Raw genomic sequence first — 16,924 nt, 5'->3', positions numbered from 1 at the left:
GATGACTTCCAACTTTTACGCGATGATGAACGACGGAGAGCGGTAAGCAGAAAGGAGAGTCTGGTGTGTTTGTCAGCAGCAACGTGCACACACTTTTCCGAATCAAAATCACTGCATGTTTGATTGTGTCATACGCTACTATTCGGTGTCATACGCTACTATGCGGCTTTTTTTGCAATAGCCAGCCGAATATCTTCGGTGCATCCCTAACATATATACAGTATTTATTTATTTCTCCTCCCTGACCTCCCCTACTCTTTGACTCTCTTACACACATACAGTACATAAAAACACACCCTTACTATGGACATACTGTCAAACATACAATATGCATGAACACACTTTTAAAACATAAAGGTGACAAAAAAGGATTAGCAAAATTATTATACAGATAAATCAATAAGATCGAACTAACATCTTTTATAAATGAAGCATCACAAAGAGCTTGTTTGATTAACCAATAGCTTTATTTTTTATTGTGTGCATTAGGCAACGAATGAACTGTTGACCTGTCCTCGGTGGACCTCCACCAGGGTTAAATTGATGGATGAATTAAATTAATGTTTGAGAAAAAAAGCAATGCATGCATTACATTAGAGAGCAGGTTGTAGAAAACACATGCACAGAATATAAACCTGTGAACATGTTCCCATGCAGGAACAACAACAACAACAACAACAACATCCCCGAGGCAAACAAATCAAAGAGGACTTTCTTTAGGACTAATTTGTACCTCCTGCTTTGTGTGACTGCATAATATTAAAAGTTAATTTAAGTATTCTCCCATATCTGCAGATCTGGTATAAAAACAAAATGAAATCTGCAATATTTGTGAAAAACATGGAACCCGTGGACCTCAGCTCCTTCCTTCCCAGCAACAATGATATCAGCAGAGGACATCACTGACTGACAATCACCCAGAAAATGGGAGTCCACAAAGGCACAACACCAGGATTATGACAGTCTTATCTCCATATCACACCAGAAGTGAAGTATTGATTTTCTGACAAAAAGCATCAAAGTCAAGAGGGACGTGGCGCGCTGGTCAGAGAGCCACACACACCCGGGGGCCACGACGCTGGAGCACAAAGCAGAGGGAAAACAAAAAGCAATAAAAACAGGCGAGCAGTGAGGCCGTGGTGTAGAACAGGAGAAGGTAAAACCTGCACTGATGCTCTGATGTGTTCATGTATTCACCCAGTGTTATTCATTAGTAATCTTCAACACCAGTGGTTCCCAAACAGGGGTACGTGCACCCCTCGGGGTGCAGGATCAGATTGCAGGGGTACTGGAAAAGAAGTTATTAATTTAACAATTAATTTAAAAATAATCAAAAAATGTTCCTAGTTCCTTTTTAGCATATTTTTTGGACAAATTCACCAAAAATGACTATTGCTTAATAAAATGCTACATTTTATTGTAATTTATTGGGATTATTTTATGCTGTAGTTGACACTTTATCAGACTTATGACAATAGGAGACAATAATTAGCAACATTTTACAAAGGAGATTGTATTTACTTACTATTGAAGCCAACTGTCAGTCTTCCACAGAGGCATCTACTGGTCGCTTTCATTCAGTCATTATGAGTTCTTTCTGGGCGTGAACTTGCTGGAATTATAAACTCTGGAACTCTTTTCACTCATTTTCGTTCATGCATTTACAATCGGTTCAGTATGAGTTGTCTTATTGCTTTTCTGAAACGAGCAGACTTTCTGAATATAAAGCCTTTAACCGTAAAAAAAAAAAACTATGAAAACAAGTTCAACGTCTGGCTCTTAAAATAACTGATTTGTATTTCTCTCATTTATTCCACAACGTTTTTCAAAATAAAGTATTCATTCATTCAAAACTGTCACAATTCCTGGAGATGTCATGGAGCTAAAGCCTCGGCAGCTACATTTCAACCGACGCTCAGCCTAAACTGAAGTGGCAGTAAACAAATCCTGCAGCGCTCTGTGTAATAAATCTCTTTCAGCATGAATGTATCTGCCCAATCTGTCTGTGCTTCCAAGTGACAACAATGACACGCTGTGACTGGCTGACAGACCTCCGTTCATTCATCGTGACTGAGGCCAGAAATGTGTCTCTCGTTCTTATCAGCTTCATTCTGACAAACGCAGGATTGAGTGAGAGATTGTTATTTTCTCATCAAACCACCACAGCAGTCCGACTACGAGAGGACACCACAAATATCTTTTTCCATTCTGTAGCTGGAAGCTGTTCTTCCAAGGTCGACCAATGACTGATCATCTCTTCCTGAGCTGGCTCTGAAGCCAGGATCACAGAGGAACCCTGGAGGTGTTCAGCTCGGCCGCGAACATCAGACATTCAGCTCGCGTCGACGGCGACGGAGCGGAGAGATGGTCAGTAGCATCTCATTTTCTCCCCGAGTTAACCGCGGCATCACAGTGGACGTGCAAGCAGTGGAGAGAATGAGAATAGGTAGATGATGGTGTTAAATGTTGACTCAAAGTGGCTCAGAGAGAAAAAGGTTCCTGTTAGAAAACTGCAGAGGAAAGCATCAGCTCCATCATTTTACTCATTGTTATCCGGAGAAGGAGACACACTATGTTTAATTCAGAGGTGAAAGTGACGGATTACAAGTACTCAAGTTACTGTAATTGAGTTGCTGTTATGGGTACTTGTACTTTTTTGAGTATTTTTCTAAATCAGTAATTTTACAAGTAATTCGTAAGTAATTTATTGTTTTTTGTTTTAAAATGATCAACGAATATTGTGAAACTATGTCCGTTGACAACAGAAAACAATCAAATGTATCACATCATAGCCGACCAGTCAGATTAAATGCAATGCCTTGAATTGCTGGTTATTTTCTCACTTTTAGAGTTCATAAATGTAACTATACTTGGAGCTTAGTGTTATTTTATTTTAAAAAATAATAATTGTACGTTTTGACGAACGTTTTAGTTTATACAGATGCCTTTGAGGAAAATAAATTAAATTCCAAGATTTCCTTTTTAAGTTTATACATGAGATGTTTACTGTATGAAAGGGAACCGTGGCAAGATCTAGTATCAAAAATAAACATGGGGAGGTGAAAGTAACTAGTAACTTTTATTTTAAGTACTATTTAATTGAGCTACTTTTTACTTGTATTTTAAAAAAATCATTAAAAAAAAAAAAAAAAAATCAAAGATCATTTGCTCCAAAAAAGATATAAAAGGTTGAAATTGCAGCTCAAAAGTTTGTTTTGTTCATTTTATTGACATTATCGGAAATGCCCCCCACCCCGACGCCCCAGAGACCACAGGCCAAGATACAGCCATCGCCCACCACACACACCCGAGGCCCAGCGCATCCCACCACCAACCCCAACCCCCACCTCCCCACCCACACCACAGCACCAAACCCCCCAAGGGGAGGGCAGCTAACAGGCACCCGCCAGCAGGCCCAGAGGCAGCAGAGACCGGACCCCAGGTCAGTAAGGGCCAGGTACAGAAGCAGTACCAGCAGCAGCCCGCCCAAGTTTGACAGCCGCACCCCCAGCCGTCAGAGTGCCAATGCAAGTCCCCCCACGGGCCCCCAGGCACACCGGCCGAGCCCCCCAGATCAACCCCCACCAACGCGATGAGCCTTAATTATTGTCCAAATCAGGACCTCCTCCAAGGGCCCCCCCCAGACCATCATACCGGTATACAACGTGAACAGCCCCGATGCGGTAGAATCGCAGACAAAGGCCATGCAGGGAACCGCCCAAGCAGGGGCCACCCCACGTCACACCCACAGGCATGCAAGGGCACGGCTCGCGCCGCCCGCCCCATAAGACCCCCACTGAGAGTGGCCTATTTGGTTTTAAAACAGAATAATAAAGAACAATTGGTACACAGTTTTATAACATGCATTGCTGTCATGAAAACATTACACTACATATTGTGTTGACCTCCGAGAGCATGTGCAGACAAGGTAAAAAATAAAAATAAAAAAAGATTTATCTCTGCTTTAATCACAGCAGAGCCAAACACTCCTGCTCTATATATTTGATAAGATTGTGGAGTCGAATGCTGGTGGTCAGATCCATGTCTGCGGCGATCTGTTGGGACTCACAATAAAAACTCGGGCAAAGACAATGTGGTTAGAGATTCTCTCAGGCCATCATGGTGTAAAGCTGAAATTGAATCAACACAGGAGCAGCAGGCATCATCCACCGGAGAACAATCCAGTTAAGGACAACCTGCATTCATTCACGCTGCAAGCAAAATAAGTGAAAGGGAATCATTCGTGCTTTGTATAATCTCTGGTCCTTCTGTAGTCAATCAGCAATGGATGCAAAGACTCTAGCGCCCTCTAGTGTTTGATATTGGCTTTTATTGTCAGGATATGAATGATGGAAATAGCTTAGTGGTCATATTTGTGTCTTGAAATACCACAGTGCAGCAGAGGTGTGGTGTTCCTTCCACTTCAGTTTACAGAGCCTTTCCATCACTCCACAGACAGTCTGAAGGTCTGCTGGCTCAAATAAATGCCCCTCAATGCACATGCATGTGTTTTTTTTTTGTATAGGTTTGACTTTTTATTGGATTAACCTTTTCTCAAACCGATGCTGCGCAAACACAACAGATGAGTCAGAGCCCCATGGCATCGGATTAGCTCCGGCCTCAGATTGCATCTCGCTGCTGAGACAATAAAAACCCTGATAGAGCAAATCAGAGGATCTATCGGTGCCATCTGGACCAAAGCCAGGAGGAGCAGGCTGAAGGTCACCTGTCGGGATGACGGTATTCATCTCAATCCAGACACATTCAGCATTCAAAGTCTTGCTTTCATCTTTACTCCCTATTTGTCCTTTGATTTCTTTCAAATTAAACACCTTAAATTACCATGTAACGACACATACAGTACCAGTAAATCAAACACAAGGATGACATGTAGGCAAAGGTGGAAAAAGTACTAGTCTTCAGTACTCAAGTAAAAGTATAGATACTTGAATAAAAAATAAATGGTATAAGTATTGAAGTTGCTCCCATACTTGAGTAAAAGTAAAAAAAAAAAAGAGCATGATACTAAATTTACTCAAGTAAAAAAGTAAAACAAATGTCCCTTCAATAATAACACAGGGTTTTTAAACCAGCAAATTCCATATATTTTATTTTTTTAAGAACTTGTAGAACACTAGTATATGAAAACAAGTTAAATCCGTTACCTTTGAACACCTGGAGAATTTAGCACTCACAATAAAATACATTTTAAATAAAGTGTGTAAAGAGAAAAAAAAGTGCAATGCTCAAGAAAACCCAGAACAGCTGAGTTTAACATTTTTAAGAACTTGCAGAAAACCATACCGCGGACCCACTCTGGAAAACTGGTACATGGAAATAAATTCATTCTGTGACCCTTTATGAATACCTGGGGAACTTAGCACTCATTATAGATAAAAATGTCTAAATAAAAACGTCTTTTTACATGGTGACGTCATCTTTGAAGGTCTTAAAAGTAACAAGCTCATTTTTAAAATGTAAGGAGGAGAAAGTACAAATACTTGTTTAAAGAAGCAAAGAGTAAATGTAAAAAGTGCCCAAAAAAAACAAATACTGAAGTAAATGATAGATACCAGAAAAAACGACTTAAGTACGGTTGTCACACTGACAATATTATGATCGATTAGCGTTATCAATCATAACAGAGGATTACCAGAGCCTCCTCAGAGCACTCCCTCAGTAGAACACACACACACATAATCAACATTTCATAATTACACAACAACTGACCAGGCTGGAGGTGAGTGACGGGTCTGACTTTCCAAGATTCTGCGATCGCATCCGGACCAGGTTGGAGGTCTCAGACGTCGAATGTCCTCCTGCCTGAGAGTGCTGGGCGGTGGACGGCAGTAACAGGTACTTTCCTGTAAAAAAAAAAAGGTGAAACTCATCAGTTATACAAGCCACAAACATGTCATTTTGTATATTTGACGTTGTCGTTTGGTACATTTTTCTGTTATTTTAACATTTTATTTTGATCGTCCGTTTTTGTGCATCTGCAATTCACTGTTTTTTGTAGTAATTTTGTGTATATTTTTGTATTTATGTTCTTGGAGTCAAATCTAAGTATTCGAGTTGTTTTGTTTATTGTTCCGGTATTTTTCTGCATTTTTGTAGTTATTTTGAATATTTTTCTGCCCATATTATTCAATGTGTTTCATTGTATTTTTCTGTAATTTTATATGGTTTGGGTTTTTCGAGTCATTTGGGTGTCTTTAATGTTCTTAGAGACACTTTTCAGTATTTCTGTTGTTGTTTTGTGTTTTGTCCATTTTCTGAGATTTTTGTAGTCTTGCATTGTTTTTGTATAATTTTGTATTTTTTTTACCCCCATTATTTTATGTTTCGTAGTATTTTTCTGCAAGTTTATATGGTTTGGGTTTTTTAAGTCATTTGGGTGTATCTTTAGTGTTCTTAGAGACTTATTTCAGTATTTCTGTTAACATTTTGTACAATGTCTGTATTTTTGTGCGTTTTTGTAGCCGTTTTGTCCATTTTCTCATATTTTTGTTGTAGTTGTGTATTGTTTTTGTCTAATTTTGTATTTTTCTACCTCCATTATTCAATGTGTTTTGTTGTATCTTTCTGTAATTTTACATTGTTTGGGATTTTTTGAGTCATTTGGGTGTATTTCTAATGTTCTTAGACTTTTTTCAGTATTTCTGTTAACGTTTTGTACATTGTCGGTAATTTTGTGCATTTTTGTAGCAGTTTTGTCCATTTTCTCTTATTTTTGTAGTAGTTGTCCTTTGTGTACTTTTATAAAACTTTGTGCGTTCTGAGAGTAAGTCTGTATTTTTGCTGTTTTGTGTATTTACTTTGGGGGCCGCACAAAATTAGACCAAGGGCCACATGTGGCCCCCAGGCTGCCAGTTGCCCATGCCTGTACTGGACACTAGACTTTTTCATCTACTGACACGCTGGATGTAGTTGAATGGCACAGTATTGTTGTTTAATGTGATGGACATGGTAGTGTTCATGTTTATTTACATGTACAGCAAGGGGCTGCTGTGTGTAGTTAGTTCCCAGTAAGACGGCCGTGTCTCCTGTGGCCCATTGAGAAAAAACATTTCCTATCTACTTTTCTACATCTACATTATGTAGGAGGCCTCCACAGAGCAACTGTATTCATACTGTGATTGGAATGGACCAAGGTGGACTCAATTCACTAACGAAGGACATGTGAAGGCACTTGGTTGATTTTATTTGTGTGCCATCAGATTAAATAAAGGATGCTGTGAACAAAGAATCATTTTCCTTCCACTTTACAATGATACAGCATAGTACAGCTGTCTAGATATAGCACATAAAATTCCACTACAATACCTTTACATTGGTGGTTGTAATGTGACAAAAAAATAAAATTGGGGGAAAAGCTCTGTTTTCAAATCCCAAACCCATTTTGGTGAAATACTGACTTCTGCTGGTAAAAAGAGGTTCAAAGTTCATGTGTTTTAAGCCAAAACCGTTTCACAGCAGAAGCAGACAAATCTATCTAAGCCAATCAGAGCAGCACATTTAGGTCATGTGACAACAAAATGGCAGATATTTTTAAAATGATATAATCGATTAAATGCAAAGGAAAGTTCGAGGTTACATGATTGTGATACTGAAGTTGTTTGTTATGTTCTTACGAAGGGGGGGGAGTTCTGTGTTTGAACAAAAGCTAAAGCAAAAAGGTTCATTTTATGAAATACCTTTATTTCATGAGAACTCCACCTTGTTCAGAGCCACTCAATTTAGATTTGACTAGTATCACCTAAAATAAATTATGGAAAAACTAGAAAATGTAATGTAAATTAATTGAATTTAATTTGAACCTTTTGGTCTTTTTCCTGAATGGGAAGTGCTTTAACAACTTAAAAAGGTACAGCTCTGTTTAATTTAACAGTTTTCGCTGTAGCTCCTCCCTGTGGTGTCATGGTGACATGGGTTAAAAGAAACAAAAGCCTCCAAATCCCCACCGTCATCTCTTCTTACACTGTTAATCTGAGGCGTTTGACCTTGTAATCACAGGCCGGATGTCAACAGGTCGATTTAGGCCAGAGGAGGAGGAAAGCACATTAAGAGATCAGTGATAACGCTGAGGTGACATAACCACTACCAGCACAATGTGGCAACAAGTCAACAAAAGAAGCTGCAATTCTTATGAACACAGGATTTAATATTAACTCATTCAGTGCCATTTTCTACCCCCCTCAGTGCCAGCCGTTTTTGAGCATTTTGACTGATTTTAAAGACCCACAGAATATTTTCTACTATGACTATCTGAAATCTGACACCAGATTCTGAAAGATTGAAGCCTCTACTTTCACCAACAAAAAAAAATTGTTTCTCATTTCATTCTTTTGTAATCAGCCGTTGAATAGAGCAAGTTTTACACAAATCTTCAGTTTCAGAGCAAAAAGCTGAGAAAAAAAGCCTTTTTGTAAAAAAAAACAGTGACTTTAAAGCTTTTTTTTTGCTTTAGTGACAACTCTAACATCTGAACATCGTTTCCTTATATAAAACTAAAAAATTATGTATTGTATTTTGGCGTTCCGCCAACTTTCTCTCCCGTCAGTCTGCACACACACAACTTCCTCTTCCTCCCGGACATGCAGAGGGTCACTGCTTACCCCGTTTTTTTATGGTTTTATCTCACAATCGCCAGACTATCCATGAGTTCCACACTTGCTCTGGTCGGAGTGTGCGCAGCTGGGAACGTCAGCTCTGCACGTAGCGCCATTTTCTGTCTCGTAAACTCCTTTCCTCTCTCCCTCTTAGCTCTGCTGAGCATGGATGATCTCTCATCCAAAGGTGCGCTGCCTCTCCTACATGTCACCTATTATTTTGCTATCTGGCTCACAGGCTGGGGGTATTTTGGATTTGAAATGACGAGATATCTAGTCAATGACACTGAATGAGTTAAGTGTCTCACAGCTAGATTACACTAAATGCGTTGTACACCTTTCATCAAGTTTCTGGTAGAGAATGCATCCATTTGAGGATACTGTCCTTTCTTGTGTCTCTAACTTGGTCAACTTTGATGCAAAGCAGAAGAAAGAAGCAACAAAAATACTCCGAGATGAATATCAACCACTAGGGATGTAACGATTCACTCAACTCCCGATACGATTCGATTCACGATACTGGGTTCACGATACGATTTTCTCACGATTTATTTTACAAAATGGGAATGTTGACAAATGACTGAAAAATATTCCTTTAATTTTTTGGGGAAAATACTATACTATTTTCCTTTTATTTTTCATTGTCAAAAGAATCCCTTGATAAACTATTCAAAATGATGCAATTTAACTAAAAATAAATCTTGAATGAAATAAATAAAGGAATGATACAAATGAAGAAGCCTATTAATTTAAATTCTGGTTCTATAATAAACAATTCAAAACTGCGTAATAGTTCTTTTTCTTTTTAAAAGTGCAACTGAAAATGTATTTTGTGCCTTAACAATTGGACTTTTAAAAAAAAAAAAAAAAAACAGTCATTTTACTGTATTTACGTCAGATATTTTTTTTAGACCAGCAGAGGGCGCTGGTAACCCAGTGGTCGGTTGGCATGCAGTTATTCCACCAGTGAAGAAGAGAAGCTATGCTAGCAGACAGAGTTAATAGAAAAACCTGACTTTTACAGATATTCACGTAATATTACAGATATTCTTTCGGTGCTAAAGAAGTAAAGAATCATTTATGAGCATGTTTAACAGTAAATGGCAGCCAGAAAGAAAATAGTAGCAGATTCCGCCCGTCACGTCCGCTTCTGGAATGATTAATATATAGCGCCCTCTGCTGGTTAAAAAAAGTACTGCGATTCAATTTTCAGAGCATCGATGTGAACCGTGGTACCTATGAATCGATTTTTAACTGCCTTACGATTAATCGTTACATCCCTATCAACCACACATCATACATTTATCTGGCCTTGAAGATAACAGCACTTTATTTACAAACCCAGGCTTTGATTGGATAGAGGACATGTTGATAAATGTACTGGCTTCTACCAAAACCTAGAACTAGAGTCTTAAAAAAAACATTTCCATCAAAAGTGTCTGATTCAAACCATTTGCGGATTACATATCCCTCATTGAGGCTCCTCAGTTTGGAGCATATGTTTGTTTTTAATCAACCTTGACCAACATCTTTAATGTAATTTCTTGTTTATAAGAGCCTAAAATGATGTTTGCTAGACCTGTAGTGACTGTCCAATCCATTCTTGTTGGTATCTAGGCTGTGTTCGAAATGGCATATTCCGTACTATGCACTACAAACTTAATAAGTATATACTGTCTACTACATACTATAAGTGTGGTTAGATGGATTAGGATGATGGCCGACCGTTCCCACTGAAGTATACTTCAAAGTTTTCCAAGATAAATTTCAAACCTACAATGTCAAAAGCCTGAAGCACACGGAGGCTAAATATCTCTGTTGATTCCCCACCTTTGAAAGTTCTGAAAGCATTTTAATCAGGAAATAGACCAAGTACAAAATCAATGTGTGGTCATTTGATCCATAAAACTCACACAACACATTTCATGCCAATATTTTGGAGATTTTTTCAGACCCGCGACTGCCAAAAACTTCTGGTTAACTTCAAAACCAGAGCCCTATTTACAAAAGTCTTTAACTAATGGACGATAAGAAGAGATACTTTTGTTTTGAAAATGGTTATGTTCCGCTCGCAATGTATTATGGGGCGGTTAAGTATGTGCAACTGTCCCGATATAGTATACATCCGGTTATCTCTTGTATACTCAATCTTTTCAAACTATCTAATGCAGTGGTTTTCAAACTTCCTTAGCTCAAGTACCCCATTTCTCTTATTTCTGAATCCAAGTACCCCCTTTGTCCAAAAACAACATTTTGCTTAGAAAACTATTTAAAACAACTATAAAGCATAAACATAAAATTAATGAGTGATAACTAATTTTAAAGAATCTAATTTTGTAAATAAGTGGAAAGAATTGAACAGTATTTAGTGCAGTGGTTCCCAAGCTTTTTTGGATTGTGACCCCATTATATCAAAAATTTCATGTTTGAGCTTAGATATTTTTTTCAAACACAGCCGTAGTCTCATATCCTGTCCATGTTGTGACACTTTGTCCTCCAGCTCAATAAGTGGCAGTAAAGTGCTCCTAACAGTCCTTTAAAGCCATAAATACAAGCTATTTTGTATTTTGTTAAAAACAAAGGGCGACAAATTAGGTTGCTGTCTAAATATCCGAGTTGTTAAAGGCAAAGCCACAATTGTGAAAAATAAAGATTAGTATTCTAGCTAATGTTAATTAGGTTACAGTTCAAAAAGCTGCTTTGGGCATGTTCCAGTGTGGACTTTATGGCCCTTCTCTAAACTAAAGGCTAAAAAACATGGTGTGCCGTCCATCTAATTTGCTTCCGATGGTAGATTAATGGCTAGTATGGAACGCTGTCACCACTGGTATGTGTGTGTGAATGGGTGAATGTGGCTGATATTGTAAAGAGCTTTGGGATTAATGTGGTCAGGCATGTCAAACTCTTTTTAGTTCAGAGGCACACAAAGCCAAGTTCAGTCTCAAGTGGGTCGAACCAGAAAAATACTGAATTATTGTGGCCTCTTTTAAACAATTCCATATGTAAACAACTGTATTTACAATTCTTAAGGTGTAATGCATGCATTTATGAATATTTGGAACGAGCTATGCATCATGAGTCAATATTAAGTAGATGTGACGCATTTAGCATTAACCTTTGCTAATTTGAAAGAGAAAATGAATGGGAAAACAGGAATTAAGAAGTAAAACACTGTATAGTAATGTTTCAGATGTTTGTACATCACCGTTGTGCTTTTAAGCATATTATTTTATTATGTGTAAGTAGTCAGTTACACTGATTCATGTCAATGTAAGTAATGTAGGTAAAATTCTTGTTATTTCCTTCATATAAATGAATAAAGTTTCTAAGGTCATTTTCACTGTGAGTAAAATCATTCCAACAGGCTGAAATGGAGACTCTGGTGGGCTGAATGCAGCATGCATGCCTCGAGTTTGACAAGTGACTTATGTGATAATTAAAGTGCTTTATAAATGACTTCAGGTGTCTCTGAGGGTGTGACTAGTTTTAAAGATTGGATGAAGTTATTTACTGTATTGAATTATCCACCTTCACACCCTGTGTGTAGTAAACATGAGTGCTGGTTATTCCAGTCATGCTTTTTGTGTATTTCCCAATTCCCTGCAGACAATTAAATCTAAATCTATTCCTGCGCAATAATAAAAATAGTAAATCAAAATTACTCTTCATTTACTTTCATTTGTCCTGCTGCAGACAATGAACCTGTTTGGTCCACAATGAATGTGGACCAAACAGGAAAAGGAGGGAATGCTGGAGTCCTTCCTTCCTTACCGGCAAAGGTTTATTCCACTAGAGACCAAGAGAACAGCACCTCCTGGCACAGAGGAAACATGTTGTTGAAAGGTAATCAACACTTACAGAAAAGGAGGGAGGGCTTCTGCAAAGTCACTTCCTAACCTTAACCAGGTGTTACCTTCTGCTGCAAAATCTAATATAAAAACTCTACGCGAGGTTTGTTGGTTATAAACACCTCGACTACGTAGACTTGCACATGAAATATGGAGCATTGGAACAACATAGGCTAAACATAAACAGTAGATAACACTGCCATACATTGCAAAACCTAATTCATTCATTCATATTTTGACCCACATGTTCCTGTTTCTCTTCAAGGTGAGTTCTGTTGACTCCAGCTCTCATCGGACAGTAAACACACACAGAACCATTCACAAGCCCATTCACTCCTATAGGAAATTCAGATACTGAAATTAAGCAACATACAGTACGTGTTTTTAGATGCTTGGAGGGTATCGGAGAAAATTTACGCTTATCAGTCGACAGAAGAAGGACTCAACCGTCCACTTCGGGGCGAAGCCAGGACCTTCTAACAGGATTAACATACTGCCCATGAAATCTGACGTTTTATGTTAAAAATTAAAGATTGTTACTGTTATGGAACTTGACTATTGATATGAGTAGGGACTCCAATTTTCCTGGATCGCAGAAAAAATTTGATAAAAATGCCAATATCATTATTATGCATGTGAAGGTATATTACGTGTCATATTGCACTGCTCAGGTGTTATGAGAGCCCAGGTTGCTCTGATAGTGGCCTTCAGCTCTTCTGCATTGTTGGGTCTGGTGTCTCGCATCTTAATCTTCACAATACCCATAGATTTTCTATGGGGTTAAGGTCAGGCGATTTTGCTGGCCAATCAAGAACAGGGATACCATGGTCCTTAAACCAGGTACTGGTCGCTTTGGCACTCTGTGCAGGTGCCAAGTTCTGTTGGAAAATGAAATCTGCATCTCCATAAAGTTGGTAAACAGCAAAAGGCATGATGTGCTCTAAAACTTCCTGGTAGACGGCTGCGTTAACCTTGGACCTAAGGAAACATAGGGGACCAACACCAGCACATGACATGGCACCCCACACCATCACTGACTGTGGAAACTTTACACTGGACCTCAAACAACGTGGATTCTGTGCCTCTCCTCTAGGGATGCAACGATTAATCTTAAGTTAGTTAAATATAGATTCATAGGTATCACGGTTCACATCGATGCTCTGAAAATTGAATCGCAGTACTTTTTTTTAAACAGCAGAGGGCGCTATCTATCCTTCTCGTCTAAAAGTGTAGGCGGCGGGCAGAATCTGCTACTACTTTCTTTCTGGACGCCATCTACTCTTAAACATGTTCATAAATGATTCATTACCCCTTTAGCGCCGAAAGAATATCTGTAATATTACGTGAATATCTGTAAAAGTCACGTTTTTCTATTAGCTCTGTCTGCTAGCATAGCTTCTCTTCTTCACTGCAAGGATATCTGCATGCCAACTGACCACTGGGTTACCAGTGCCCACTGTTTTGTTTATTTTTTTTTTTAGTCCAATTGTTGAGGCACAAGATACATTTTCAGTTGCACTTTTAAAAAGAAAAAGAACTATTATGCAGTTCTGCATTGTTTACTATAGAACCAGAATTTGAATTAATAGGCTTCTTCTTCATTTGTATTATTCCTTTATTTATTTCATTCAAGATTTATTTTTAGTTAAATTGCATTGTTTTGAATAGTTTATCAAGGAATTCTTTTGACAATGAAACATAAAATGATTTTAAAAAGCCTGGAATGACATCTGGTTAGAACCCAAGTCGATGAAAAGAAAAAAAACAAAAGGTAGACCGACGTGGAAATGTGTAAAACAGAATCTGAGAAATTTTAATATGGAAAATCAGAACCTCTACATACAAACATACTGTATTGTCTGTATTGTATCATGCACTAATGATTGGACATGTCAATTACTATCTACTGAGCTACATTCTGATAATCAATGTTTAAGTCTGTAGACTTTGATATGTTGAGCACTGTAACTGCAGCGCATTGAACCAAAATAAGTTAATTTAGTGTCTGTAATTGAGCCAATTTCAATGTTTTATGGTATTTTTTCACTTTACTAATGCTGCACACTTTCAATCAGCTCTCTGTCTGGTGTGAACTCGATTGAAATGATCCCAAATCTTTTACCCGATTCACGCGAGAGTTTTTTTCTTAGACTTTTCAGGGAAACGAATCAGTTAAAACAAGCCTTATCCACTTAAAGTGGTCCACGTCACCATTCTTATAATGTTCATAGTTTAGACTTTAATTCATAATGTATATTTGAGTTATTAATCTAACCTTATGTACTTACTGTAACTGTGACAATTGCTGCTAACAGAGATTTTATTATTGCTGTGTAATAATAATAAGCTTCCTCTTTTTCTTCTTCCTTCATAAAAACTCCCCTGAGGATTGCTATCATCCTTTAATATGACAACACAAGTGAAAGGATGTGTTGGAAAACGAGGAACGTGCTGCAGCCTGATGTTTACTTCAAGAACATAATTTAATTATTATTTTCCTGAATCGGAGAAAAGCACAAACATCTTCCCCTCCCACTAGTTTCCACGAGGATTAATTAGTAAAGTGTCAAAGTGGCACGTCGTAAAAACACAATCTCTCCCTGAACACGAAAAGGTCAACATTGAAATTAATCATACCAGGTCCTCCAAATACAAATATTTACACAGCTCATAAATCCAAAGAAAGTAAGCTGCTTAAGGCCATAACACAGGCCATCAGTCTGTGAGTCTGACACTGGTTACACTGGGAGAAGATTCATTATGGACAGAACAGAAACAGAAGCTTCCCTCTAGGGCAGGGGTTCTCAAACTTGGGGTCAAGACCCCATTTGGGGTCCATTTTTGCTTGTTTTTACCCTTTTTCTGCAACTACACTTAACTTTTACCCTATTTTCATCACTTTATACTCCTTTAAATGCATTTTTGCTACTTTGCCATCAAATTTCAATGCCTTTTTTTGCAAATTTTTTTTTTCCACTTTCAAGACATTTCCAGCACTTTCCACCACTTCTGCCACCTAATGTTGCATAATGTTGACCCATTTGTGTCACTTTTAACCTCTTTTCACCACATTCCAATTGGCAATTTAACCACATTTATGATTTGTTATGCTTATTATACTTTGAATTATACCATTGACACTTTGAACCCTTTATAACACTTTTTCTGTCTGTTTCTGGCCACTCTAATTTGCAACTTTTAACCAATTTTTTTGTTTTTAAAATCCCATTTCACCACCTTTTCCACCATTTATTGTCAGTTTTAACAATTTAACTTCGAATGAATGCGCTGGTCGCTCGGCCAATCACATTAATTGCAGAAAATGCACAACATCGGCCGATCCGATATAGCGGATCAAATCGGTGTGAAGCTGAGTTTCAGCAATGGCTGATAGAAAACTGTCGTATGGTTCCACTTTTTAAAATGCGATGCAGAACCTGCTGAACCGCTGCTCCATTCAGAAACATAACAGGTGTAAATGTGAGCTTCACTCTGGAACATCTACTGTACGATTACAAGTGAGTTTGAGAACAAGCTGCTAAGGGGTTTCAGAGCTACTGTACATCTGAAGCATCCCTAAGCGGAGCGCAGAGATATTTCCTGCTTCTCTGGCACACCCACGGCCAATGAAACAAACAGAAATGTCCACTATTAAAGAGAAAGCATCAGGGAGCGCCTCGCTCCGCTCTTTAATGAGGCACATTCTTCACCTTGTGGCTGCACAGGGTGAATAAACAAAACGTGCTCACAGGATAAACTCAGATTAGAACCAACTAAGCTCTGGCACTAGCAATAGCACCAAACGAAAACTCAGTTCTTTTGGCCAAAAAGACATCACATTTTCAACTTTGTGCACAAATGCAAGTGAAATACTCGCGGAAAAAAAAACACTGCATAGTTGTAGCTAACGATTTTCATGATGAAGAAATTTGTATTGTAGCATTTTTTTTTTTTTGCTGTTGGTTTGATATATTTTTTAAAGTTTGCTATTATCATTATTATGAGAAATAAATATGGTAAATTGTAACATTTGAGATTTTATCATTTACCATTGTTACCACAAAAAAGTACTAAAAATTGGTACAGTTGGGTTACCGAGGTACAGAGTCTTGGTTTAAATGTGAAAGGTACCGATCCCTACCTGTGAGTCCACCCCCAAGGCTTCGCCGACGTAGGTGTGTTCCATCCTCGCTGAGGTGACGTTTAAACTTGAAAGCAGGACTTAATCCAAAGGAAAGCTCCGGATTACTGGACTTATTCAAGTATATAGAGGGTGGGTAGAGGATGTTGTCCAACTAGAAACAAAAGATGGAAAACAAGTTCAGATTCAATAAATAGACTTTATGGTAGCCCCAGCATCAACAGTTCAAACATTTGACAATAGAACACAAACATAACATTGCGTAATAAAGCTTTCTTTTGTAGTCTTTTCTCTTGTTTCCTACATTTAATAGTTACGTATTA

The 16,924-nt window shown here is 38.1% G+C and overlaps 1 protein-coding gene across 5 annotated transcripts in view; it reads right to left on the bottom strand.

The window, feature by feature from the left end:
* mast4 (microtubule associated serine/threonine kinase family member 4) overlaps positions 1–16,924 on the bottom strand; it is a 172,802-nt gene that overhangs the window by 118,543 nt on the left and 37,335 nt on the right. For all 5 annotated transcript variants that reach the window (XM_028463618.1, XM_028463619.1, XM_028463620.1 and 2 more), the window contains exons 2-3: positions 16,602–16,755; positions 5,731–5,864 (exon numbers count right to left, since the gene is read on the bottom strand). In XM_028463618.1, coding sequence (XP_028319419.1) covers positions 5,731–5,864; positions 16,602–16,755 — 288 coding nt within the window. The remainder of the gene's footprint in view (positions 1–5,730; positions 5,865–16,601; positions 16,756–16,924) is intronic.

The sequence above is a fragment of the Gouania willdenowi genome, chromosome 12, assembly GCF_900634775.1.
Source record: "Gouania willdenowi chromosome 12, fGouWil2.1, whole genome shotgun sequence".
Taxonomy (NCBI): Eukaryota; Metazoa; Chordata; class Actinopteri; order Blenniiformes; family Gobiesocidae; genus Gouania; species Gouania willdenowi.
The sequence above is the reverse complement of the archived record's forward strand: the minus strand, read 5'-3'. Positions and strand labels throughout refer to the sequence as shown.